Source organism: Danio rerio, chromosome 7 (assembly GCF_052040795.2).
Source record: "Danio rerio strain M-AB ecotype USA chromosome 7, GRCz13ab, whole genome shotgun sequence".
NCBI lineage: Eukaryota > Metazoa > Chordata > Actinopteri > Cypriniformes > Danionidae > Danio > Danio rerio.
The window spans coordinates 19,397,093-19,422,079 of NC_141027.1; the positions used below are offsets into that span (position 1 = coordinate 19,397,093).

The 24,987-nt window shown below is 34.0% G+C and overlaps 1 protein-coding gene across 1 annotated transcript in view; it reads right to left on the reverse strand.

Moving 5' to 3' along the window:
• Nucleotides 1–2,094: 2,094 nt before the first annotated feature.
• Nucleotides 2,095–24,987, reverse strand: part of ntn4 (netrin 4) — a 30,567-nt gene continuing 7,674 nt past the window's right edge. Inside the window, 7 exon segments of the mRNA NM_001430983.1 lie at nucleotides 2,095–2,430; nucleotides 4,034–4,207; nucleotides 8,224–8,292; nucleotides 8,478–8,557; nucleotides 10,704–10,893; nucleotides 15,341–15,526; nucleotides 17,704–17,830. Of these exon segments, the coding sequence (NP_001417912.1) occupies nucleotides 2,294–2,430; nucleotides 4,034–4,207; nucleotides 8,224–8,292; nucleotides 8,478–8,557; nucleotides 10,704–10,893; nucleotides 15,341–15,526; nucleotides 17,704–17,830 (963 nt within the window). The 3' untranslated portion in view covers nucleotides 2,095–2,293.

Consider the following 24,987-nt stretch of genomic DNA (forward strand, 5'->3'; position numbering starts at 1 on the left):
GCAGGCGTGTGGGGCGGGGCCTCATGGACCAAGCGCTAGCCCCGCCCACTTGTGGTTGCCTGATATCCAAAAATCCCTGCTTTAGGGTTAATCATTGAAAATGTTTAAGATTGGTGCACTTTGATTTAGGAAAAAGTTAGGATATATACATTTTTTAATACATATGTATATAATTATCTTAAATTATGTGAAAAGTTTATAGTGAAGAGTGTGTTGTGGTCTCATTTGCAGGCACTTAAATCCAAACGTACTACAAATGAGACTCAAGAAGCATAAGGATTAGAGTGCCCGAGTCCCTACATAACAAAATGTCATTCATCACGCATACTATGATATAACTTAAAACCTGATTGAAAAACTTCATAAATACTGCTAAGCTCCAGAAAGCTTTGCAATTGTGTTAAAACAGTTCTCCAAAATCTTAGATAAAAAGGGTAGTTTAGAAATGGGTCTAAAAATGGACAGCACAGATTTTTCCAAATTTGGCTTTTTCAAAGAGGTTGCACTACAGCATGTTTCAATTGAGAATGCACCACACCAGAAACAAGACTCCTATTTACAATGGACAAAATACTAGGGCCAATAATCTTGGTTTGTTTAAAAAAATTAGATTTGTTTATATATATATATATATATATATATATATATATATATATATATATATATATATTTACATTTAAGAATTAAGCAAGCTTTCATCACAGCAACTCACACCTGTGAACACACACTTGGAGCAGTTGATGTGAATTCAGTGTCTTGCTCAAGGGAATCACCTCAGCCATAGTATAGATGCTGGTGATATATAGGTGAGAGCTGGATATTCAGTCAACACCAACAGTGCCGGGACTTGAACCCGAACCTTTGGATTACAAGTCCAACTCTCTAATTACAGCCACTCCATAGTAATTGAATATTTTTAATTGATGATATTTTGAAATTTAGTTACTATTATGTTACATTATGCAGTGCAGTGTGTAGCCTCACAGCAAGAAGCTTGCTGGTTCGAGTCTTGGCTGGGTCAGTTGGCATTTCTGTGTGGAGTTTGCATGTTCTCCCTGAGTTCACGCGGGTTTCCTCCAGGTGCTCCGGCTTCCCCCACAGTCCAAAGACATGTGCTATAGGTGAATTGGGTAAGCTATATTGTCTGTAGTATACGAGTGTGAATGAGAGTGTATGGGTGTTTCCCAGTGATGGGTTGCAGCTGGAAGGGCAGCCGCTGTGTAAAACATATGCTAGATAAGTTTGCGGTTCATTCCGCTGTGGCAACCCCTGATTAATAAAGGGACTAAGCTGAAAATAAAATGAATGAATGAATGTTACATTATTTTTTTACTCATCATAACAGTTTATTTGCAAATTTATTTTAACGCATTTAATTAAATTCAATATATTTTTAATAAACCTTTCTCTTTGTTATAGTCAAATTTATTCATCTTTTTGTATTATTTGATGATTGTAATTATTAATTAATCCAATGTCCATGAATTGTTTGATTTACACTATTATGTTGTGATTTACACTAATACACTAATCTTAATCAAGTGTTTATTTTATTTATTTTTTATTTTATTGGGGTTGGGGGGTGTCCTACTACATCTTTCAGCAGCAAATCATATTTACAAAATTATCTATTTGTGAATATTATTCATCATAACCATAAATATGATCATATGCTGACACCTTGTGGCCACAATAGGTATAACATTAAACATTAAAGAGATAGTTTACCCTAAAATGAACTTTTACTCACCATTTACTCACCCTCAAGTGGTTCCCAATTTATTTACTTTTCTTCCATTAAACACAAAAGAAGATATTTTGAAGAAACCTTCAATCTTTTTAGAGCTATTTCACTTTGAACTTGAGAAAGTAAAAGATAAGTAAATGATGTCGATTTTAATTTTTGGGGTGATCTCTCCCTTTAATTAAATCAATTTTAAGACAAAAAAATATATTATAACATTATAAAAAAAAAAGCAGCCAAAGGACAATCCAATAGCATGTATGTATTATATTTTTCTTCTGTACAAAAAGCATGCTATATACAAGGTTAGTTAAAGAAATAAAAAAACTACACATTATTATCTTATATTCATATATACACACATACATACATATATATTATACAGTACATTCTGTACAGTGCTAGTATGGACCTGACAGCTAGCAGATACACCAGAACGGCTGGGTTTACACCTAAAGCATTAGTTTGATTCAGATGATGAAGAACGATCACAGTTAAATAAAGTCTAAGTTGGCATGTGCATTTGTTTTGAACATCTCACTGCGTCTTTCAGCTACATTTGGTTTTCAGCAGCTGATGGACTTTCCGACTCAAGCTGGCTCTCCATGGCTTCACTATGCTCTTCATGTTAACAACAGGGCGACCTTTTCTTACATCCTCGTGTCCCACCACAAGATACTCCAATCCTACAGCAAGAGGAAAAACAAAACAAATTAAGAAAAATAATCACAACGGTCCTATTTCACTAAATAGCTGATCTGTATTTGTTGCTCTGTGTTTGCTTTCATTTCAGTTTATTTAGACTGGCTAAAGTATTTGTTTGATTTATGACAAATTATTTAGATTTTTTAACTTTTGAATGTTATTGAGATATTTGATTGAATTATTAAGCTGTTAATAATAACAGTGCAGTAAAGCAGGGGTTTTCAACCTTTTCAACCCTTTAAGAGCCTTCGGTGAGATTTTGTTTGGCCCCAGTACTAAACATGGCCACCAAATGACATTCTGTTTCCATTGATGACCATAGAAGGGCGCCCCCTATGTTTTGAGGAACGTGAACTGTATTTTCTAATACTTTTGATGGTGATTGTAAAATAAACGTAAAACTTAGTAGTACAGGAAGTTTTAATTTGAATTTAGCCTCTAAAAACATCTAAACAATATTTCATATGCGGATAGCTGTAGCAAAGTAATGCTTTAGGACTCTGAAAGGAGTATTCTTGTTGCACATTAATAAATAACTGTTGGTCATTAATATATATCGCAAATCAGTTACCAGAAATAAAAACTGAACACTTTAGGCTTTCAAAGGATACATAATTTGTTATGATTGTTTTATGTTTAGACAACAATATTTCGATTTAAAAATATAACCGTAAATAGTCCCACAGGTTGTAAGGCGACAGTAAATGTGCTTTGTGCTATTGCTCTTCCTACATAAAAAAAACTGCAGCAAAATATCTATTCGGAAGTGTTATATACATTAGTTTGTCATTATAAGATTAGAATTTAATTGCGAAAAAAGTGATATAAACTTATTTGTCCTAGTGGTGGGACAGTGATATGCAAATGATTAATACTGTACTACAGTATTAACTAAATTCATTTATACTGTATGCATTCATAAACATACATTTCTAGTAGAAAGGTCTTAACATTGGATGAAGTTATGTTCAATTATTTTATACATTTATTTATTTATTTATTTATTGACTGAGCTGGGGAGCTATAATTAATGAATCTATAATTCATTAAATTACACTGAAAAATATTATTATGAATATATTATAAAATAATATTAAATTAAAATGAAATTCCCAAAACCGCACACAAGAGAGGTGCAAAAAAACAACAGTATTTTTTGCCTATAGCGTCATGCCTTAATGAGTACATGTTGTTTATTGCAATTTGTAAAAACTCTTCATTTAAGTTTTCATCATTTTGTGACTATCCACACTCAGTTAGAATAACAAAGTAATTCAGCAAAAACTACTGTTATCAGATTACATTCTTACATTCATTCATATTAACTATCTGCTTCCATAGAATCTGTGATTTTGCAGAATTCTGAGAAATAAAATGTCAGATTACCACAGAATTTGCGCTTCATTTGATAATCTCAATCACTGTTGTCCATTTAACACATCTGACCAGAGTTAAATCCATTCCACAGAATCTCATAAGAAAAATACATGCAGATTCCACATGGGCTTGAACATTTAATATCAAAACCATTTATGTGTATGTGTGTGTGTGTGTGTGTGTGTGTATGTGTGTGTGTGTGTTAACCTGGAAAGAGCACGGGGCAGGTGCAGCCTCGAGACATCCAGGACTCGGGATAAAGTGTCCGGCTTCCTCTAGAGAGTCTGAGGCGAGTGTTGTCCCACAATACCTTTAGGATCTTCACATCCACCTCTGCATGAGAGCCTTTATCATGAGCGCCCAACACTCGCACTTTCACTGCTACAAACACATACGCAAACACGCGCACACACTTTTAGTACATGAACTCAACACTGAGGTGAAGTTGGTGCACAGCAAATGTTTTACATGCAACTTCCCTATTGAACAATAACCAAGTATTTTTACTTCATTGTGTACTGTATTTTATGTCAAGTCAAGTCAAGCTTTATTGTCATTCCATTAAATGTGTGGACATACAGAGGAACGAATGTGTAGCTGGGCCATGGTGCTACATAAATTAATCATAAATACAAACACAGGACATAAGAGCTATTTTAATAAATCTATGCATTACTAACATACAAGATGCTTAACTATACATATAAGACAAGCTACACAAGTCCTTTTACATGTGACTGAACAATGTTGCAAAAGAGGTATTTAAGGTTTAATATAGTGCAAGAGTTATTTATAGTAGAAGCAAGCAGTGCACTAAGATTGTGGCACATTTATAGTAGACATCGTTTTCCTTATTGAGTTCTTGTAAGACGGAGTTTAGATAAAGAGTCAGGTGCATAAGAGAGAAGAGTGATTCTACAGGTGGTCTGTCAAGCCCACTCACCTGAATGAAGCACAATGTTTCCAAGAAACATGGAGCGATTAAGAAAGTGTGCGTTTATTTTGGAAAACATTTACTTCATTACATTGCTAAACAAAATATTGTTCTTCTTTAAAATGAAGTAAAAATATATGTTGAGATCGTGATTATTATAAATTAATTTTTGAAATTCAAATAAATTGGTTCATAAATTGAACTGAACAAATAATGTGTGAGGGCGAGGCAGTGGCCCAGTAGGTAGTGCTGTCGCCTCACAGCAAGAAGGTCGCTGGTTCAAACCTCGGCTCAGTTGGCATGTCTGTGTGGAGTTTGCAAGTTCTCCCTGCCTTTGCGTGGGTTTCCTCCGGGTGCACCTCGGCTCATTTGGCATGTCTGTGTGGAGTTTCCATGTTCTCCCTGCCTTCGCGTGGGTTTCCTCCGGGTGCTCCGGTTTCCCCCACAGTCCAAAGACATGCGGTACAGGTGAATTGGGTAGGCTAAATTGTCCGTAGTGTGTGTGTGGATGTTTCACAGAGATGGGTTACGGCTGGAAGGGCATCCGCTGCGTAAAAACTTGCTGGATAAGTTGGCGGTTCGTTCCACTGTGGCGACCCCAGATTTATAAAGGGACTAAGCCGACAAGAAAATGAATGAATGAAATAATGTGTGAATTGAAAGATCAAACTGCTTTTGTTCTTGTGATATTCTTAAAACATTTTCTTATAAGTGTATTTTAATGAATTGGGGAAAATATATTTGTAAAATATTTTGTTTTAATATTTGTAACAAAAAGATATATTTGGGGCGACGCCTCACAGAAAGAAGGTCGCTGGTTCGAGTCCCGGCAGGATCAGTTGGCATTTCTGTGTGGAGATTGCATGTTCTCCCCGTGTTGGCGTGGGTTTTCTCTGGGTGCTTGATTCCTTTTGGTTTTCCCCACAGTCCAAAGACATATGGTATTTGTGAATTGAATAAACTAAATTGGCTGTAGTGTGTGTGTGTCCGTGTGTGTGTGCGTGTGCGTGTGAATGAGTGTGTATGGATGTTTCCCAGTACTGGGTTGCAGCTAGAAGGGCATTTGTAAAATAGATGCTGGATAAGTAGGCGGTTCATTCCGCTGTGGCGAGCCCTGATGAAGAAAGGGACTAAACCAAAGGAAAATGAATAAATGAGTAGTGTTACGTTTCACTTATGTTTTGTTGTTTTCTGTTTTGCGTTCTCCTCTTTCTTGCGTTGTGTTTTCTGTCCTGTTCTAGGTGTGCAACCATTAGTTGAAAAAACTGTCAATCACCATCATGACGCAATCAGGAGCTGGTCCGCTGTTCAGCAGGAGCGCTCGACTCACCGCCAAACTCCTCACTTGTGTCGGCCAGCCTGTTCATTTGTGTTTGTATTGTTTTGTTGCTGTTGTTGTTTAGTCTCTCTCAATTAAGTGATCTATTTATTAGATAAGTGTGTGCAGCTCAATTTAGTATTTATTGAGAAGTTGAACGCTCTTTATGAGAATTGGATTATCAGATAAGCTCTTGTTTTGCTAATGGCTAACAGTGTGTACTTTACGAGAAATCTAGTCATTTTGAGTTAGTTTAGTGGGTTGGGGTTTAGTTAGATTGCTTTGTTATATTTATTTCTCTTTTTTTTGGCAACACTCTTGTTTTTTCATTTAATTTGGTTTTTTAAAATTACATTCTATATTCCTAATTTCATTGTTTGACATGCTCTGTTTAATAAATACTCAATTATTGTTTCACTTATCCATCGGTTGTTTGTTCTCATTTTCATCCAGCACCATTACAGACTCACTGAATCACATCTCACTGAATCACATCTCAATGACTCACGTCTCATCTAACTTAATAACTTAAAAAAGTAACAATAGATAAAGGAAAATACCCATATATGACGGATTTTGCTGTCACATTTTGTTTAATCATTTTTGCTGTAAACTAGGCAATATGATATATTTATAATTTCATCTCTTTAGGAATGATTAATTATAAGTATAATTGTCATTGTAAAACAAGTTTTGGTAATAAAATGTAATATTTTCGGTCAAAATAAACATCTATTAAGCAGTACCATTTACCTTTAATACTTGCATACGTTTGGAATAAGGCTATATATAGAATCCATAGATTCTCTATTTGTGCTAGACATAGCCTTATTCAATTTAAAGTGGTACAAAGACTTCATCTATCCAATTACGGCCAAGCTGGCACTGATGTATTCATCTGTTGAGCCCATCTGTACAACATGCAAACAGTCCCATGCTAAATTAGCCCTTATGTTTGGGTTATATCCCAGATTATATGTTTTTTGGTCAAGTCTTGCTCCAGAATATTTTGTAAAGATGTTTGTGCAAATCCCTTAACTGCTATCTTTGGTATATTGTATATGTATTGTATTGTATATGAAAATAACAATTTGTCAAGAAGTGAATTAGACTGCATCGCCTTCTCTTTGAGCAAGATGTCTGATTTTAAGCAAGTAGAAGCAATCATTTTCCCCTTCTTTTAACAGTGGGCCAATGATGTGTTGCATTTCCTTAGTTTGGAAAAAATAAGACTTAGTTTAATTGGTCTCGGGTCCAAGTTCACTGTCATGTGGTGTCCTTTCATAAATTACTTCCTAAGCCAACTGTAATTGTAAGTGGACAAAATGATGCTGATGCTGTCAGGTTTTGCTTGTATTCTACTGATGCTATTTTTTTTGTTTTGTCTTTGTTGATATGTACACAATATAAACACACACATCCTTGATGAGTCATTAAAACTAGACAAACACATCAGTTCGGTTATTGGCTTCAGTATTTATCAAATCCGCTTGCTGTCTAAAGTCAAACATTTCTTAAAACCCACCACACTAGAAATGGCTGTCCACACTTTTATGTTGTAAGAGTTCAGAGGGGACAGAGCTTTCTCGGTGGTGGATCCTCGATTATGGATCAATTTGCCCCTTGAGATTAGAATGGCTCCATCTCTATCTCTTTTTAAATCACTCCTAAAAACGTACCTATTTAGCTTGGCTTTTTAATATTATTTTAATAGTCCTTACTACTGCAACCTTTTTTATTTTTTCAGTCATTTCTCTTGTCTTATTTTTATGTTTTTATATTCAGTCTTTTTAATTGTACTTTGTCTTATGTACAGCACTTTGGTCAGTCTTGTGACTGTTTTTTAAATGAGCTCTATAAATAAATGAACTTGAACAATGTTAAAGCACTATGTTTGTATGTATGTCATATTGTTAGTTATGTTAATTAGTGACTATATGACATTTTTACTTTTTTGACTATGTAAATAAATATAAAAGGAAAAAAATACTTATGCAGATCAAAACAAAACAAAAATCACCTACTTTAATAGTTTGACTTAAAATTGAGGAGGAAGACTTAAAACTTTTACTGGCGTAATATTTTACTAGGATATCTGTGCTTTTACTCAAGTGCTTAATTTGTGTTTTCCAGCACTGAACTTACCATAAGCATATTTGGCATTGCAGAAGACTTTGCTGTTCCCGAGAGCTAGCTGTTTGCAAATGCATTTGTCTGTCAAGAAAAGGAAAAACGCAGCAATTAAAGAACTGGCTGCCGGTTTCATTCTGTTGCTACGACAAACTTAGAAACAGGCATGACTTTACAAGAGCACATGACTTCAGCCCAGACAAACAATAAACTTTTCATGGGGGAACAAGACTGTGGTGTTTTATCAGCTTTAAGATTTCGCTGAATACCTGGATGACTGAGGGCGGAGAACAGCTCTTCTGTCCGAAACAGATGATTTTCTGCTGTGCTGTTGTCATCTGACTCAGACCTAGACAATAACCACACACAAACACACAGCATGGTTATATGTTCAGTTGAAGTCAGAATTATTAGCCCCCCTGTTTATTTTTTTCAACACATTTCTAAACATAATAGTTTTAATAACTCATTTCTAATTACTGATTTCTTTTATCTTTGCCATGATGACAGTAAACATTATTTTACTGGATATTTTTCAAGACACTTCTATACAGCTTAAAGTGACATTTAAAAGCTTAACTTGGTTGATTAGGTTAACTAAGCAGTTTAGGGTAATTAGGCAAGTTACTGTATAACGATGGTTTGTTTTGTAGACTGTTCTGCGAAAACAATATAGCTTAAAGGGGCTAATAATTTTGTCCTTAAAATGGTGTTTAAAATATTTAAAATTGCTTTTATTTAAGCCAAAAATAAAGCAAATAAGACTTTCTCCAGAAGAAAAAATATTTTCAGACATACTGTAAAAATGTCCTTGCTCTGTTAAACATCATTAGGGAAATATTTAAAAAATAAAAATAAAATCAAAGGGGGGGCTAATAATTCTGACTTCAACTTTATGTCTGTACATATATATATATAATCTTGAATTTATAGTGGTGGTGTTTGACATTTTCGGTAATGTTAGTTTGTTTAATACATGCTTCAGCTAATCAAATTTATGTATTTATTTATTATTGTATACATGTATATCATTTATTAAGAAAACATAATTAAGTGTTCAGTGTTTTGAGGGATGTATGGGCTAGTATATTAAAATGTAGTAATATGAATAAATTATTAAACTGTAATCAGAATTATTAAACTCCCTTTTAATTAAATTTTTTTTAATATTTCCCAAATTATGTTTAACAGAGCAAGAAAACTTTCACAGTATGTCTGATAATGTTTTTTCTTCTGGAAAAAGTCTAATTTGTTTTATTTTGGCTAGAATAAAAGCAGTTTTGAATTTTTTAAAAGCCGTTTTAAGGTCAAAATTATTAGCCCCTTTAAGCAACATATTTTTTTCGATAGTCTACAGAACAAACCATCATTATACAATAATTTGCCTAGTTAAGCCTTTAAGCTGTATAGAAGTGTCTTAAAAAAATATCTAGTAAAATATTATTTACTGTCATCATGGCAAAGATAAAATAAATCAGTTATTAGAAATGAGTTATTAAAACTATTATGCTTAGAACTGTGTTAAAAAAATTCTCTCCGTAAATAAACAGAAATTGTGGAAAAAATAAACAGGTTGGCTAATAATTCTGATTGCAACTGTAGGACTTACTATACAGTAAGTATCAGATTAGTATAATTAGTTAACTTATTTAACTTTAAATGACTAAATGTATTTAATAGTATTGAATACATTTCTTTTAATTATTTAAATAAAATGTACACTGAATTTGTGTCAATTAAATGTACAGCCTGAATCCCAGAAAAGCTGATAAAATTTAAAATATAACCCAATCAAGAATACGCTTTGCTATAAGTTTATTTAACTGCATAATTGTACAAAGAAAAGATTTTAAGTGTCAGTGAGAAACTTAATTGTATTCTGGAATTATAAACAAATTTGATGACTTTGATGCCTGCAACACACTCCAAATAAGTTGGGACAGAGGCATCTTTAACACTGTTTCACATTAACTTTCCTTTTAATACAAAGCTTCATCATCTGGTTATTGACAATATGAACTGTTCAAAGCTATTTTTGAAGCTATTTCTGCTTTAATACAAAACTTAAGATGCTCATCAGCTGCATCATAACTAATTTACAATTAACTTGCTCTGTGAAAACACTGGAATTTTTGTCTTTGTACTTTTGACGATTAATAAAAGTTAAAGAAAAATCAGCAAATTGCTAATTTTTTTAATTTTAATGCATTTAAAAAAATGTACAGACTTTTCTGGAAATTACATTGTTTTTTAATACAAATGACAAAAAAGTGATTTACATACATAGAAAGTATAAATATATTTTCCCTCTAAAGTTTCTGTTTTATTTAAATTATTATAAAGCATTACTGTTCATAGATAAGTTCAACAATAACAACAACTGAAATTGTGGAATGGATTCAATCTGAAATTCCTCATACACTCGTGCATACATTGGAAGTGACTGCACTGCCCTCAAAAATGATGAAACAATCAGCAAAGAGGTTAATATTCACCTAATCATACAGTCTCCGGTGTAAGGGTCACAATCCCCAGCACACTGACATGGCTTGCAACCGTACTCATCCAAACCCCAGTATCCCAGCATGCACTGCTCACAGTGCGGCCCAGACACCCCTGGCTTACAGACACACTCTCCATTATCAGGTTTACAATATGAGGAACCGACATGGTTACACATACAAGCTGCAAATCAGGAAAAGAAAAAAAAGTTACACACCTCAGACTGCAGAAAATTATCCATATTACAAGCAGGTACTACAGTTTCCAGAGGCACTGAAAAAAATGTAAATATAAAGATCCCCTCAAATTCCTTAAATTGAGCAGCACTGTTCAGTGTGTGAAGTAATTTCAATCAAAATGTGAAGACAGCGTGAGACATATTGAGTAACACCTCCTTTTTTAAAAGAAAATAGCCAATAATGTATTGTTACTGTATATCAAAGTTCTGCTGGCCGGAGTCACTGAGCTAAAGTGCATCAGGTTCATGACAGTCACAGACTGTAATAGCAATACTAATTCTGTCTAACTGTTTTTCTGCTTTAAAAGGCACAGTATTTAATTTTCACCGCTAGTTGGCTTGTATTCACAACAAACAAAAGAGTGGCACCGTGACTGAGTGTGCAATCATGGGAGTTGTGGTCTTCATTACATTCTATGGGACTGTTACAATCTTAAAGATGGTCAGTCAAGGGGAAGGAGATTAACATTCATTTTGGGTAAAACACACAATATCAACAAGTGAAGGACAAAATACCACAACTAACTAAATGCAATAAAGTGAGTTTTAATTTACAAATAGTGATAATAAGTCCAAAATGTATAAAGAGCAATAAATATTTACAAAAATATATTGAAAATCACAGACAACAAATGGGACACAAAATGTTTAAACAGGTAGAAGGGAGAGTTGGAGTGATAAGACACTGCCGGCGAAAGGAATATCTTCACGACATTGACGCACTACCTTACCTACATTAAGATAAGAGAAAAACAAAAATACAGCGGGATGGGTGGAGCACGCCCCTTACCTAGTGTGTCTAACAAAACTGATATTCAAAGCCTACGTGTGAACAATGTATGTCGTGTGACATTCTTACCTGTCCCACTCTCCAACCTCAGATGTGCGAAACACTGATGGTGGACAACGGGAGAATAGACCAATAAAAGCGGACATATACCAAACTGTAACACACTGAATGGATTGCAAATTCAATGACGCACAACACAGCACAGAAATGTCCCAAGCCTTGCGAGTAGTGTCCTGTCACCAATTTTTTATTTATTTATTTTTGGCAAGAAAGCAGCGGAGCTTTTATTATGGCATATTCCATCACTTGGGTCTTCCACGTGTGATTCCACATGTGATCACGGGGAGAAGGAAAAGGGCTGTTCTAGTCTTCCAGATACTTTGAGTTCTATTATAACGTTGCATTTATAGCATTTTGATAAAAAACACAACATATTAAAGAAACTTTGGTGTTTTCTGGTTATCAATAACCAAACTGGAGATTGAGGGTGTGTAACATCAATTGCATGAACACACAGTACACAGTCTGAGTTGCTATAAAATTGCTTATTTCTCTTTAAAATGAATAAGACAGCAGAATATATTTCATTGTTCTAGTGCTTTTTGAATATCTTATTGTAAAATGTGCGTAGTGTTGCATCTCTTTACCAGAGCAGACCGTGTGTGTCCACTGCTGCAGCAGTTGGCGACATGACCAAATTCACGGCAATGGAAAGCATATTTACATTTTCTGAATCTTTTATCCCCTATATAGTGCACTGCATGTTTCAAGTATCAACGGCAGCGTTAGCCAACCAGGTTGCTTTATGGAAATAGCCAATTGTGTAGCCAAGTAGCCAGATGTGGTCTAATTTCATTGTCTGACACAATCTCTTCTAAATAAATGACCTCTTGTAGATCCTGTGAATAAAATTTTAAACAGTGCATTTCTTGCATCTTCTGTAAACAAATATTTGAACGTAAATAATTTTAATACAATGGACAATATGCCATCTCAAGGCATCTCTGGCGCAGCTTCCAATCATCGTCTGTGTAGTGTAAAGTAAGGCTCAAGTCCTTTGTCCTACACAACCAAAGATCAAATGTGTCCGCAAAGTGGCTGCAGAAATATAAATCCGCCTCAGCCTTTAACAGAGTGGGGTCACATGACTCCACGTGGTAGGGAAAGCAATTGAATAAATCATCCTGGAAAAATTAGGTCGACTACAGGCTCGATAACTTGTCTATTAATCGCCCAGCCCAACTCTGCATCTCTTCTAAATGTAAATTTTGTCTTTGTTTTAGAGCACACTAGCTTATAGATGACCTCAAGACATATCTATTTAAGTAAATAACATGCCTTAATCAATTTAACACACACTCTCTCTCTCAAAACAAAAGTTCATTTTGCTTTCAGGGGGACTTTAAACTGTTTTGCCTCAATGTAATGAATTTCTAAATGACTCACAACATAAGAATGAAAACTTGGATCACTCCAGACCAGACTGACGCAGTCAATTATTATGAGACTGGTGTCATCTGATGATTAATCTGTCTGCCTCCACGTACACAACATTAGCATTTACACTCAACATGTGCACACACACACACACACACACGGCCGAGATCCCATCAATGTTCTTGTTTTTCCGCATGTCCTGACTCGCAGTAAGAGCCATTAGCATTCCGAGCAGCAACAACATTCAATGCCAAAGATCCCCTCAATGTGTACATGCTACAATATCGGACATGTTCGCTGATCTTGCGAGTTCCTGAATTTTGACATCATCTAGGCCAAGCTGTACACGTAAACAGACACTCAAACACTCCTTCATGACTACGATGAAGACAGACATGCAAATCACAAATACTCACACACACACACGCCATTTTAAGCAGCTTTTTCAAATCTGAGATTAATGGCTTTCATCTCAGTCCAAAGCACAAATACATACTCCTGGTCAAATGTTTAAATTATTGACCTTTCTTTAATATTTTTGAAACTTTAAGCTCAACAAGGTTTTTCTTAAGTTTTTAAAGATGCATACATGACTTTTTCTATCATAATGTATTTGAAAATCAGTTTTATTCGTGTCACAATTCTTCAGAAATCGGTCTGATATACAGATTTGGTCCTCAATTATTATATTAATATTACTATTAACATTATTTACTATTATGTTTATTTTTCTTTTATTAGTTGTCACAACAACAATGTATAGCATAAAAACAAAAATTAATTACAAAAAAATTAATAAATAACATTAATAATAAAATACAGGTTATTAATTATGATGATATTAATGCCAAGATACACAACACAAAGGAGAATTAAGTACTATTATATTCTAATATATTACTCATTTTCTTTTTGGCTTAGTCCCTTTATTAATCTGTGGTCGCCATAGCGGAATGAACCGCCAACTTATCCAGAATATGTTTTACACATCACATGCACTTCCAGCTGCAACCCATCTCTGGGAAATATCCATACATATATTTGGATATCCAAATATCCAAGGCACATACACTATGGACAATTTAGCTTACCCAATTCACCTGTATCGCATGTCTTTGAACTGTGGGTGAAACCGGAGTACCCGGAGGAAACCCACGCCAACAGGGGAAAACATGCAAACTCCACACAGAAACGCCAACTGACCCAGCCGAGGCTCAAACCAGCGACCTTCTTGCTGTGAGGTAAACGTGCTACCCACTGCGCAGCTATTATTTTATCTTATATTAAATTACATTACATCATATATTATATTATATTATATTAAATTTTATTATATTACTTTACATTACATTATATATTATATTATATTATATTATATAAAACTTTAAATTCAATTTAATAAAAATTTACAACTTCTGTTGTTTAATATTTTTGTGAAAATATATCCATTTATTTTTGGTGTACAGAATTTACTTGAAATTAAACTTGCAAACATAGAGTACAGTACTTCAGAGTCCCACTGCCAGAACTCGAAGATTTATGTAATTTTGGCAAGCTGAACGCATTCTGTACTGTACAGGAGACACAGCACAAAGGAGATAGATTGACAGTGGTCTAAAGCCATTCAGGACAATGCAATGCACTACTTAGGATGCAGAACACAATACACTGTAAAAAAAAAAAAAAAAAAAAAAAAGCATGTCAAATTGCACAAAAAAAATATAAATAAAATTTACAAAACTGCGAGGCTGCGAAAGGTGAACCACGTTATAGTTCTTATAGCTTTCCGGGGAAAAAAAGTAAAAAAAGTATTAAAAGTATTCACACAACTTAATTTTAATTTGAAACTGAATGCGAAGTTTTAACACGATGTGGGGGAGATTAGGGGGAGAAATGGTTAAACACTTACTTTGGTTTTCATAAGCAGCCAAACATGGCATTAGTAAGGCTCTGGCTGAGCTCTGATGTAAACAAAACGATAGTGGCTTTTTTTTAATGGGAGGAGCTACTGAATATGCCCCGCCTCATTTTTCAGATTTAGCTAAAATTGAATCAACGCAATGAACCACGCTGCATGTTTTAAGGCACTTGAGAGGACCTTTAAATGTCTCCATTTGATATAAATGTGTTTTCACAACATCTGTAAATGGCTGATAGTGTCTTACGTGTGCAGGAATCTGGGGCGGTGGAGGGTTTCTCCGGATCTCTGTAGAAGCCGCTCTGACAGTGTTGGCAGTGTTGGCCGGTGGTGTTGTGAAGACAGTCACAAACGCCACCGTGCTGCTGACCCGACCGCAGCCATACGCTTTCATCAAAGTGACAGCTCTCCGCATGGCCATTACACTTACACTCTACACACAGACACAAATATTCGTTTAGACATAAGACACATAATTAACTCACAAATCACAGAAAATATGGTGTGTTTGTGTGTGTGTGTGTGTGTGTGTGTGTGTGTGTGTGTGTGTGTGTGTGTGTGAGTGTACATTTACATATATTTATATATATATAAATACACACATTTAATATACATAAAATACAAAATGTACAAAAGAAACATATATGTGTACATATATATCTATATTATATATAGTTTTTATTATATATAAATATTTACAGGTGAGTTCAATTATTAGCCGCTTTGAATTATAAGCCCCCGTTTATTTTTTCCCCAATTTCTGTTTAATGGAGAGAAGATTTTTTTCAACACATTTCTAAACATAATAGTTTTATTAACTCATCTCTAATAACTGATTTATTTTATCTTTGCCATGATGACAGTAAATAATATTTTACAGGATTAAATTACCTTTTAATTAGGTTAACTAGGCAGGTGAGGGTAATTAGGACAGTTATTGTATAACGATGGTTTGTTCTGTAGACTATCGAAAAAATATATATTTTAAAGGGGCTAATAATTTTGACCTTAAAATGGTGTTTAAAAAATTTAAAAACTGCTTTTATTGTAGCCAAAATAAAACAAATAAGACTTTCTGCAGAAGAAAAAACATTATCAGACATACTGTGAAAATTTCCTTCCTCTGTTAGACATCCTTTGGGAAATATTTAAAATAGAAAAATAAATTCAAAGGAGGGCTAATAATTCTGACTTCAACTGTATATTAACAAATATTTTATACAAAATAGTCATGCATATATTAATATACACAAAAATATACACAGTATGCACACATTTATTTAGTAAATGTAAACTTTTATTATGGATGTGATTAATCCTTTGACAGCACTAGTTTATATTATTTTAAGGTTTATGACCTTTAACAGACCTGGCAACCCTGCCATAAATTTATACTAAAGAAAAAACATTTTCTTTTTCATTTACAAGCAAGGATCCATTATATAGTTCCAAAATTATACTAAATACTGTACATTTATAATTATACAAAATTTGGATTTTAATTACATTCTGATACTGTAAACCTATGCGTCAAAGAATCTAGGAAAAAATATGTCGTATTTACAATCTAAACAATTCATTTTGGGGGTCAGAATGATTTTTTTTTCTTAATTACATGAACAAGTTACATTTTAAAAATATTATTATTTATGATTATTATTATTATAAATAAATTGATAGTGTAAATTGTAGGGAGCAGAAGAGACTTCGTTCAAAAACATTAATAAACAAATGGAACAATTCCATAGTGAATGGTAATGTCAGAACCACAATATCAAAAAATAACACCTAAACTACTTTTTAAAATTTATTATTGATATTATTATCATCATAATGAAAATGCATAGTTTAAACTGTAGGGAGCTGAAGAGACTTCTTTCAAAAATATTAATAAAACAGTTTACCAATTCTAAAGTGAAAGGTAATGTCAGAACCACAGTATCAAAAACATTTTAAATTTACTATCATTAATAATATAATCATCATCATATAGAAAATGGATTGTTTAAATTGTAGGGAGCTGAAGAGACTTCTTTCAAAAACATTAATAAAAAATATACTAATTCCAAAGTGAATAGTAATGTCAGAACCACAATATCAAAAGATAACACTTGGGGTCCCACTTTTTACTAAGTGTCCTTAACTATGTACTATGTACTGACATCACAAAATAAATACAATGTACTTACTGTGTTTATAATGTATTTGAGAACACTTATGGTGCTTTTGAGTTGAGATAGAGGTTGGGTTATGGACAGGTTTGGTGGCATGGGTATGTTTAAGGGTAGTTTAAGGTGTAAGGGATGGTCAACTGTGTATTTACAAATGTATTTACAAAGGTTAATTACAGATGTAATTACATACATGTATTTAATCAAGCATAAGTACATAGCAAATACATGTTTTTACACAATAAGTACATTGTAACAAACTATTAATTCCTGTGTAAGTACATATTAGTTAAGGCTACTTAATATAAAGTGGGACCACACTTGGTAAACTCTTTCCAAACATGCAACCAATCAAAAACAGTCAAAACATACTCAACCGTGAATGTCATTCACTGCAAGTCAACACTTACTGTAGTTTCACATATGAACTGAAACTTACCAACACACTGATTTGCTTCTCCTGTTAAGCCGTCAGCTGCTCTCCATGGTCTGTCATTGTAAAGGCGATGGCAGCGTTCACAGTGATCTCCAGCCGTGTGATGCCGGCATAAGCATTTACCGTGCACCTGCAGAGGCCAAAAAAACACAATTCACAATACAATGACACACTGTTACAGGTCACCTCGGGGCAACTGCATGCAAAACCTTAGGATCAGCAATTTACTAAAGCGATCATCAACACGTTCCAGCGTTCATTTAGGTGCCAAATATTGTATCATACTGCATACTTTGCCAAAGAATAAACCAAACACCACACAGCTTTATTTCTCATCAGAAACCTACAGTTAGCTCTGTAGATTTTTTTTTATGTTATGTTTGTTAAATTTACTAGGTTAGCAAAAGGGTGTGGCCTTTTTTGATATTTTTATTCAGAAAGGAAATTTAATATAAAAATACCAAAAATGATAAACACTGCTTGAAAACTCTTGATTTCTCTGGATTAATGATTTATAGTTGTGTGTACTTTTGTTTTATTCTGTAAAATATTGATGATTCTTTCCAAATAAAAAAGTAAACACTTAATTAAAACAGGCTTATTTTCATTAACAGACTTGTTATATAAAAACTGCAGACAATGTAACTTGTAAATGTGTCAATTTTAAAATAGTTAAGAAATGAATATTTGGAGAAATAAATAACACTAACTATAAATCACAACAAATAAAATATTTAGTATTGAGACAAAGGGTCCACCTTTTATAATTTTTTTTAAAGATACTCTAAATGACAATTTTTGTATTTGAAATTTGAAAGAAATGTTATCATACCTTAATAAAATAAAACAAATATTACATTTTATTCAAACCCATACCTAATAAATCCATTGAATCCAGAGAAACATTTTAAATCCATTTTTTTGTTTTGTTACCAATATTTTTATTGAGATGTAAAAAAATGACAGTATAACATCACAATCATATTTACATTTTTGTTTTAAATTTAAAGGGAAAAACTAAAATAATGGGGGAAAAACTATTATATTTTAGAAAAAAATTTTTGGAAGAAATCATTAAAAATACAAATCATCTATAGAAGCCATGCCCCAGGTCATCAATTTGACAATGGCTTCTTTGGAAACGGGGAATATGTAGATAGTACAGTAAGTCAATGTCAGTTTATTTTGTCTTTTCCTGTTTCAATTTAAAAAATTGCTGAAATTTGAATATGAAATAAGATATATAAGGGGTGTCCACATTTTCTCAAAAACAGTAAGTTTGCCTTTTAACATGTATGTAATCTTTTCCATAGTTAAACAGAAGGACATAATATTGATCCACTGTACAATAGATGGCCTTTTCTTTCCTTTCCTTTTCTTGAAGTATAAATATATCGATAAGTTTACGAGTACTGCTGTGGCAGTCAATGTTTTCACAAGTAATTCCCAAAATAAACATTTCCGGTTTCATGGGCAGTTTTACGGATATCATTTCAAAAATGAACAAAGCCACCTTTCCAAAATTCCTGTACCTTCGGGCAATCCCACATACAGTGTAAAAGTGTACCTTTTTCAACTGAGCATTTAATGCATGTGTCTAGGATACTTTGGTTAATTTTATTTAACCTGACTGGAGTGATGTATGTTCTCATAATCCAGTTGCACTGTATTTATATAAGATTACTAGTAAATGTTAATGATTGGGCTTTTGTACATGTTTCCTCCCATTCATCCAGTGGAATATTTATATTTAATTCCTCTCATTAAATGCATTTGTTATTATTTATAAGAATCCTATTTTCTCTCATTTCCATTTTAGTGGTAAGGTCCACTGTTACATTTTTGAAGCCTGGACTTCAAACAGACAACAACAGAAGAATAACAACATGTAAACCATGTAATATAATAATTGCTGTTTATCCATAAAGTATAATAAGTGCTGATTAATTGCAATTAATCACATCCAAAATAAAAGTTAATATTTACAAAATATATTTGTTCATAATATTTATATATGCACGACTATATTGTATAACACAAATAAATAAATAAATAAATAAATTTCATTAATTAACTATTCATTTTTCTTCGGCTTAAATTTCTCTGCTGGAATTACAAACACTGAAGAGCAAATCCATCAATGCGCAACTTCACAAGTCCCAAAACAACAAGCCAGTGGTGAGGAACAAAAATCAACAATTGACGAAAGTGAATGTAAAATGTTTTACACAGCAGATGCCTTTCCAGTCACAACCCAGTAATGGGAAACACCTATTCAACCTCACATTCACACATGCACTCATACACACAATTAAGTTCATCCAATTTACCTATATCGCATGTCTTTGGACTGTTGGGGAAACCTGATCACTCGGGGGAAACCCACGGGAACACGGTGAGAACATGCAAACTCCACACAAAAATGCCTACTGGCCCAGTCAGGACTCGAACCAGCGACCTTCTTGCTGAGAGGCGACAGTGCTAACTACTGAGCCGTTGTGCAGCCTATATTGAATATTCACATACATTAAATATACAGTCAAGCCCGATATCATTTATACCCCACTGTACACAAGCATGCACGCATAAATAATATAAATTAAAACTTTAATCTTGGATGTGATCAATTGTTTGACAGCACTTAATATAAGATAATCCAATGTAATATAACAATTTGTAAACTTGCTGCACACCCCCATTCTCTCCTACATTCCTTTTCAAGTGGTTATGAGCTCAACATCTCTGCCTCAATATAAAAACATCCTCCTCGTCCATAGCGTCCCTGATTACCTAATGCCTTGGGCCTAATGACTCAGCCATTCATCCATCAAGACCATCTCCTCCGTGGGTTTCACAAAAATATTATTGGTCACATTCATGCTGAGCAGCGAAAACAAACAAGAGAGATTAGAGTTTAGAAAATACTTCAGGAGAGAAAGAGAACAAATGAGCGCTTCAGAGGAGAAGGAGGGGGGTCAAACTGGCAGCGCTCCATCCGGTTGGCATCTGAAACACTTTCGCATGTTTATCATCATAATATGGGAGGAAACGCACCCAGACACACACACACACACACACGCACGCGCACGCACACTCTCTCCCTGCAAACCAAAACATTCCTGCAGGGGCACACAAGGGCTGTGTGAGAGCACGTGTTCCGATTATGAGTGTGGAGGGATGGACTGAGCATGCGGGTCATTCTATAGTTCTATAGATACATTAAAAAAAAATATATGAAAATAATAATGTTCACCAAATTATAATTCTTTTCAGGGTCTTACTAAAAAAATATTCAATTTTAATAATATAGTCAAATTCGCTTGGTAACGGAGTTTGACGGTAACAGTACAGTATATACACATACATGGTTCAATCATTGGTTCAAACATTGCATCCTGAAGGCAGTGTCATGTGCCAGAATGATGATGATGCAGCAATACACACAGCAAGACTGGTGACAGAGTGGTTTGATGAACATGAAAGTGAAGTTGAATATCTTTCATGGCCTGCACAGTCACCAGATGCAATGATTATTGAGCCAATTTGGGGTGTTTTGAAGAACTGTTTTCCTCCACCAGCAGCATAGTGACCTGGCTACTATTCTGCAAGAAGAACACCTTAAAATCCCTCTGGCCACTGTGCAGGAATTGTATCTGTTATTCCCAAGACAAATTGATGCTGCATTGGCCGCAAAAGGAGGCCCTACACCATACTAATAAACTATTGGAGTCTAAAACCAGGCATTTCAGTTTCATTGTCCAACCCCTGTGAATGAATGTGTCTGTTTAATTACAGCTTGATTTTTTTACTCGGGTAAATATACTGTAAGCAGGCCATTTAATTTAGAAGGGAACATTTAATGTATGTATTATTACAGATGGTAATTTTTGACAAATATTACAGAGCAATTTAGACTTATTCAATTTTAGATAGATGAATTAAATATACAATTAGTAAAACAAATGTTAAAAACGCTTTTCAATTTGATTTAACACTAACACTTTACAATAAAATCACATATATACATATGTGTGTGTGTTTTTATTGTAAAGTGTTAGTGTTAAATCAAATTGAAAAGCATTTTTAACATTTTTTTTAAATTTTAACATTATATATATATATATATATATATATATATATATATATATATATATATATATATATTACACATAAATATATATATATATATATTACACATACATATATATATATATATATATATATATATATATATATATATATATATATATATATATATATATATATATATATTATTTATTTATTTATTTTTTAAGATTTTTTATTTTTTTTTGCTTTTTTGCCTGTATTAGTGGAAAGGACAGTATTTTAGGCAGGAAGCGAAGTGCGAGAGAGAGAGAAAGGGTAGGAACGGGAAATATCCTTGAGCCAGCCAAGATTCGAACTCGGGGCGCTACTGCACCAGATGTCAGCGCGCTAACCAATAGGCTATTATGCCTTCACAATAAGATCATATTACTTAACTGACCAATTCAGACAACAAGAAAACCAATCATGATTTTCAGCTATATAAAAATTTTTTCGACAAAATTACTGTATTGCTATGGCCTGGAAGATATTGTTATAAAAATATTATTAAAGAATTAAAAAACAACCATTGAAAAAAGGCAGTAAAATAATGATTTGGAAATTATATTGTTCTAGATAATATGGTCTAACACTATGCTTTCAACATAGGCTCATCCTGAAAATGTACTAATATATACATTTCTGGAGAGCGCAAATTATGTAGAACGCATGGCTGCATTTCATCTTTAAAATGAACGATATGGGGCAGTATGACATCGTTTATTTTTGCGCTTACCAGCTGACCGCAACCCTCCCTAAAGACAACTTCTTCGATGTAACCAGTTTGTCCAGTGGCTTGCGGCATATGTCGAAGTATCTGAGACGCAGAGAGGAATTGACCTTGACGACGGGGTTCGAGTCCGGCGAAGAACGATTCCAGAAAGCAGGTAGGACAAAAACAAAACTCAAAAAAATAAAATAAACAAGTAAATAACAGGGTGAGAATGTGGTGAAATCTGAAAAAGTGGTAAAAATCAGGCGGCCATGAAAGCTTTTGTTTTTCTGTATTGCTTTTGAAAACACTGTCAGTTGGGTTCAGTGACGTGGGTGGGCGCTGGTGCTCTTTAAAACGCTATCGGTTGGGTTTAGGAAAGGTAGTGGTTGGGGATTAGCCAGTCAGTCAGCCAACAGCGGCCTCTGGTGGATTTACGTGAGAAGAGCAGGCACGAATGGTGCTGGCGAGAGAAAAACTGCAAAAAAAACGTAGCTCCTGGGATGTATTTTGCGCTCTCCAGAAATGCATATAGTGGTATGTTTTCAGAATAAGCCTAGGTTAAACTCTTTACAATAAGATACTGTTATGGCCTGCAAGATCCTGTGATTAAAACAACTAAAAACACACAAAAAAGTTTTGAACTTGAACATTTCTGTCAACATGTCTGGGTGGGAAGTGAGTGGTGTGTATGTCGATTGGCACGGGATGTGTGTTTTGTCTGGCCTGCCAGATCAAACGGTCTGACCTTTGATAAGAGAGTGGCGTGCTGATGTGTGTACATGTGTGTGTGTGTTTGAGTGAGTTAGACTAATTGCTGTTATTGTCTGATCACAGCATGCAAACAACAACTCAATTAGGAAAAGGGGCAAGTAACGCAGACCCTCGTTTTCATCTGGTGCTTATCACCATTCCTCCCTCTGCTGTTTTCCTGTTTCACTTTGTCTTTTTATCCTTCAGTTGATATCTCAGTTTTATCTCTCCACAGAGATGGAGCCAAATGAACAGCAAAAAGCATGGCTTATATAATCTGAAACAAAGACGGTGAGAGTGAGAGGGCCAAAGAGAATGAGAGAAACTGGAGGCCGTTTATGTAATCATACGGGAAACATGCTTTCTGGGAATGTGGGTAACTGTACATAATGCAAAATTGTTGGGCAGTATTGTAACATTGCTGTTGCTGTTATTGGCCTGCAAGATCCCTCATTTGGAGCAGCACGGTGGCTCAGTGGTTAGCACTGTCGCCTCACAGCAAGAAGGTCGCTGGTTTGAGTCCCGGCTGGGCCAGTTGGCATATCTGTGTGAGTTTGCATGTTTTCTCAGTGTTCTTGTGGGTTTTCTCCGAGTGCTCCGGTTTCCCCCACAGTCCAAAGACATGCAGGGGTTTGTTTTCATAAACCATCATTAGCTAACTAAGGTGGCAAGTTCAGTCGTAACAAAGATAATTTGTTGAATCTGTCGTTCCAACCAACATTCGCAAATGTGTAAGCTTACAACTACACCTCTAGAGCTGTAGTTAGATGCATAGTTCCTGGTTGTGTTCTATTCCCCATTATCCCCCCTATATCCTATTCATTTAGAATGTTCCAACATTTATTTACTTATTATTGTTTTTAAAGCATTAAAGTCATCACTCTTAGGTGTAATTTGCTTTCAAAGTATTTTTTACAGTTTAGTTTTAGTGATCTTCATATTGACAAATGCATTCCTTTCGTGGTGCACTTTAAAAACATTTTTGCCATTTTGAACACAGCCGTGGCTCATGACGAAACCTACAGGTCACCTATTATTTAAAAGTGGAATTTATGTTACGTCTTCAAAGCTTGTGAAACAATATACAGCATTCAATAACAGTTTTAATTTATAGTAGGTTATTTATTAAGAAATGTATCTGTACTTTATATGACACTGGCCTGTTGGTTAGTACATTGCTGCAATAGTTTAAATGTTTTAAATGTAAAAGTAGACTTTAAAAAAAAAAAATAAATAAACAATATTGTATTTAAATAATAATAATAATAATAATAACAATAATAATAATAATTATATTAAATAGGATTTTAAAAAAATGTCTTAAAAAAATAAGCTTAATGTAAATTAGGCCTACAACCATTAACGGTTTATTTATGAGATTAGAATATGTGTTAGCTTACTGATTTTATATGAAATATTCTCAATAATATTCTCAATAATATTTGTAAAGGAAACATAAACAGGTCCTATATGTGTAGTCTATATATACTTCAATTAATCTGTAAAACAAGTGCATGTTTATACTTAAACTAATATTGGATTTAAAAAATGTATGATTGTGTAAAAAAATATTTATTTGCACAAAAAATTATGGGTTTTTTATCCTCTAAAGAAGTTGTTACTCCACCCTGTTTAGAGCCTCATTATGGGCGTTTTAAGTTATAACTAACAGATCTGCGACTACAGGTTTTGGGAAAAACTCATCACTAAAGCGT